Below are 4,376 nucleotides of genomic sequence, written 5' to 3'. Positions count from 1 at the left end.
CCCCTGCCGCCGGCTGCGCCTGCTGCGCCTGCTGCTGCTGCTGCTGCTGCCGCCTCCGTTCTTTCAGGGGCTGGCGGAACTGGGCAGCCCCCAGGACAACATTCCGGAGCTTGGCCCAGCGCAAGCGCCCGCCCGGAGTGCCAGAGGGCCACTTGCTTTCCAGCACAGCCTGCCGAGCACAGTGCCAATTAGGGCGGCTTGCTCCTCCACCCTGACCTAGCCTGAGCCCACTGCCTGTCTTGTGCCCCAGCGACCAGCCTTGCCTCCAGACAGCTTGTGTGCTAGAACTGTCCTGTCAATGGCTCGGCTACGATCGGAGGCCCAAATGGGGCAGCTGGCAGCAGCTCCCTGAGAGGGCTCAGAAGTCAGAGAAATGGGGGGAAATTGTATCCACACTATGCTACTTATAAACGATATGGCTTTGAAGGAAGCACTTTATTAATTTCTTCATCTAGAAAACAAGAGGCAGTTTTGTATCATGATTAAGAGCCTAAATCTGGGAGACATCAATAAAGTCTGAGTACTTTCTTTTTAAGATTTTTGCTATAAGATGTATGTGTTCACTGGAGAGAGAGGCAGTGAGAGGGAAAGTGAGAAACCACCCTCTATGGAGAATGGCTATGCCAAAATCCCTCCTCCTTCTTTCTCCTCCCGGGATTTTGGGCGTGCATGTCTATGTGCCTGGCATAAGTTTTAAGCCGCCAGGTCTGGGTCTCAAACCATGGTCGGCCATGTGGGAATCTAGAGCCTTAACCACTATGCCATTTACTGGCCTCTAAGCGCATATCCTAACTCCAGCTTATCTGCTGTGGGACCTTGGGCAAGTTACTAACTCCGCCACCTCATCCTCTCATCTAAAAGATGGGGATGGAGATCATGACAGCTCATGGAGCTGTTGGGAAGGGAAGATTATTTAGAAGGTGTGCGTCTGGAGCAGCGCCTGACATGTCGGCTAACGTACTAGCATAATCAGGGTTGTTCTGGGTGAGAACTCAAGCAGCTAAGTGCGAGAAACCACCGAGAGGCGCTGAAGCACCACAGGAGTACAGCGGGCGGCAGTGGGCACAGGGCAGCCTCCCAGGAGCGGGGCAGTAGCAGATGTCAGGGAGCAGCATCCTCCCTGGACGCAGCCTGGCACAGGCGGCCCTGCCACCCATCACTCCATCAGGTACCTTGTTGTAGTAGCCGTAAGTGATGGTGTTGGGCACAATGCCTGCCCGCCGCATCTCCAGCATGACGCGCACCGACAGCACAGGCTGCCCGTAGTGTGAGCAGAGCTGCATCAGCACCCGGTAACACACCTGGGCCAGGAGAGGCGCGGGATGATGGCGCTCGCTCCCAGCCCAGTCCTCCAGTCTCAGCAGGCACCCTCTTCCAGCATCCCAGTCCTCACAGACTTTGCAGCACCCTTCGTGCTGACTCTGCCACCCTGCAGTCTCGACTGCTCTTCCCTGACATGTGCATTCACTCAGTGGCGGTTTGTGGAGCATCTGCTCAGCTCTGGGGCTCCCCATCTGCTTTCCCCGGGCTCCAGCAAATTTCCCTTTGCAGTCCCCATGACCGGCCTCACAAGCCTCTCTGGGACTGGGTGTGGACATGGCCACACAGCTACACGGTTGCCTACCTCATCAGGGAGCACCACCTTGCGACTCTCCATCTGGCGCAGCACGTGGTAGGCTGTGTGCAGTGCCCGCACCCGGGAAGGCGCCGACCGCACGTAGGCCGGCAGACACAGGAACCACAGCCCGTAGCAGTGCCCCAGAAGGCACCGGGCCCACAGCTCAGGCACTGCCGCCGACTTCTGTGCCATCCTCTGTGCAACTTTCATCTCCTAGGTGGGGCAGGGGACACGCCAGGGTGAGTACCAGGCCGGACAGGTCTGAAAGTGGTGGGCGAGAAGCGACAGCTCCCTGAGGAAGGTCTGTGCTCTGAGCAGGCAGGAAGGACGCTGTATTGCCGCAGTCCTGCCTGGAGCCCTGGGAGAGGCCGGGCCCTTGAGCATGGGCAAGTGCCCTGGAAGAGGCAGCCAGCCCTGGATCCCCAGAATGCTCTGAAGATGAAGATGATGACAGTAACGACAAGGAAAGGAACAACAGCTAATGTTCACACAGTGTTTTGGGGTTTTTTTTTTTGGTTTGTTTTAAATTGCTAGAGAGTGTGTGTTCTAGCCAAAGAATGAATGAGAAGGCACCCCCCCCACCCCCAGGGAGGATGGCCACGCCTCAATCCCTTTTCCTCCATTTTCCACTTGGGATTTTGGGCATGCACATACACACACATCTAGCATGTCTTCCAAACTGCTGGATCCAGGACTTTTTTTTTTTTTCTTTTTTTGGAGAGGTTTTTGCTATAGGGCACATGTGCTCGCCAGACAGAGAGAGACAGAGAGATAGAAAGCAAGAAATCACCCCCTAGAGGGGATGGCCATGCTGCAATCCCTTCTCCTCCATTCTCCTCTCGGGATCTTGGGCACACACGCACATGCGCCCAGCGTGAATTTAAGCCACTGGGTCCGGGACTTGAACCGCGGTCGACTACGTGGGAGTCCAGCGACATAGCCATTACGCTAACTGCTGGTCCCTGGATCCAGGACTTGAACCATGCAGTAGACCACGTGGTGTCCAGCCGCCCCAACTACCATGCCACGGCTGGCCTACACATTGCTTATCATGTGCCAGACACATTTAAACCTCAACTTTACGGGTGAGTATCATCATTATCTCCATTTCACAGATGAAGAAACTAAAGTGGCAGCGCTCAGTCCGAGCCAGGTCCCTCTGTGGGGCCCACCTGCCAGTTACCTGTTTGGTGCGGCGTGGGGCAGGACTGCTGGGTGCACTGCGGGATGGGCCCGGCACAGGCAGGGCCCCAGCTTGCTCTTGAGGAGACTCAAACAGTTCAGCCCGTAGCTCTGGGAACCCATCATAACTGGAAGGGCAGAGGGAAAGTCAGCAGGGCCAAAAGACTAGACTGGAACAGCCTACGGGGACTTGGGACAAGTGAGGGGACAAGAGACTCTCACCAGTACTGGGGAGTGGACTCACTGCCGTCTGGAACCGGAGGCTCCTCGGGAGGCGTGATAAAGACCGTGAGCTCACTTCCCGACAGCTCCTCCAGCTCCACTAAGGGCGTCGGCTCAGGCTTCTCCTGCTCTGGGTGGACCTGGAGCACGATGAGAAGAGAGTGCGCGTTGGGATGGTGGGCTGTAGGCGAAGTCACGGCGTCTAGAAGATGGCACCTCCTAGGAAAGCATATTCACACGGAAGGAGCGCCAGAGACACAGCTGGGGCCAAGTCAGGAACGGGAGGACAGCCAGTCAGTGAGCTGTGAATCGCGGCGGCCATGTATGGCTGCACGCACTGTGTTCTGCACGACTCCAGGGGCGAAAGGCTGGTCACAGCTGAGATACAGAGCTGTCTCCAGTGGCCCTGGGGCAACAGAGACGATCAGGAGAAGAGCAGAGGCCAGGGGGCACATAGGAAAGAGACCGTGGCCAATACCTTGTCAACGCAAGAGTCGAAGAACTCAAGGGCAGCGTGCCGAGCAGAGCCAAAAGAGCACTCCTCGATGAACTGCGAGAACATCTGTGTGTGCAGCAGCTGGGAGTACAGCTTGTGGCTGGAGCGTTCCCGGGACTTGAGGAAGCCTGAGGGGAGAGAGGTCACCGGGCTCATAGGGGAGGGGAGCGCTCCACACGACAGCCCTGACATGCCCCCTCCCTGCAGCTCCCCCAACAACCAGACCCTTCCTGATCTCCTTTGTTGGCTCCCTACCCACTCAGGACCCAAGACCATCAAAGCTGTCACTTCTTTGGCCCCTCTGGTACAAATATGCCATATGCCAAGCTGATCAGCCCAGCTCCCCACCGTGGCCCCACAGAATACCCCTCTTTCGTCTATCTGCATCCATTGGCTCAGATTGGGGGTTCTCCAAGGATAGGGCCCCTAGACAGCTTTGACCACAGGGGCTGGCCCACCACAGGGGATACTATGTCCACCCCAAGCCTAGGATTCCCAGAGATTAGGGCCATGTCTGGTCCATCTTTGTACCCATATTCTAAGACCAGAAGATTGGACGGGTTGAGTGCCCATAAAAGCATTTGCTGAGTGAAGAAATAAGCAACTTAAGTGGCTCCCAGTCCCTACCATCCTCCTCATGGAGCCCAGCCCCTGGCAGCCCCCTCCCATGAGACCTTCCCCATGCAGAGACAGGCTGTCTTTACCCTGCAGGAAAAAAAGGTTTTCGACATCGCGAGCGCCCTCGGAGGGGGCCTGGGTGAGTGGGCGCAGGAAGTCCCGGTAGCCTTTGAGCAGGCAGGCCATGAAGCGGAGGAAGGCTCCCTGGACTTCACGCTCCAGCCGGGCCCGGCGGGCACA

The 4,376-nt window shown here is 57.1% G+C and overlaps 1 protein-coding gene across 1 annotated transcript in view; it reads right to left on the bottom strand.

Annotated features, from left to right (window-relative positions):
* DENND4B (DENN domain containing 4B) overlaps positions 1–4,376 on the bottom strand; it is a gene marked incomplete in the record, with an annotated part of 17,230 nt that overhangs the window by 5,927 nt on the left and 6,927 nt on the right. The window contains 7 exon segments of the mRNA XM_027776281.1: positions 29–169; positions 1,173–1,301; positions 1,625–1,831; positions 2,802–2,928; positions 3,023–3,162; positions 3,501–3,646; positions 4,223–4,371. Of these exon segments, the coding sequence (XP_027632082.1) occupies positions 29–169; positions 1,173–1,301; positions 1,625–1,831; positions 2,802–2,928; positions 3,023–3,162; positions 3,501–3,646; positions 4,223–4,371 (1,039 nt within the window).

The sequence above is a fragment of the Tupaia chinensis genome, unplaced genomic scaffold (genome assembly GCF_000334495.1).
Source record: "Tupaia chinensis unplaced genomic scaffold, TupChi_1.0 Scaffold000659_1, whole genome shotgun sequence".
Lineage (NCBI taxonomy): Eukaryota > Metazoa > Chordata > Mammalia > Scandentia > Tupaiidae > Tupaia > Tupaia belangeri.
The sequence above is the reverse complement of the archived record's forward strand: the minus strand, read 5'-3'. Positions and strand labels throughout refer to the sequence as shown.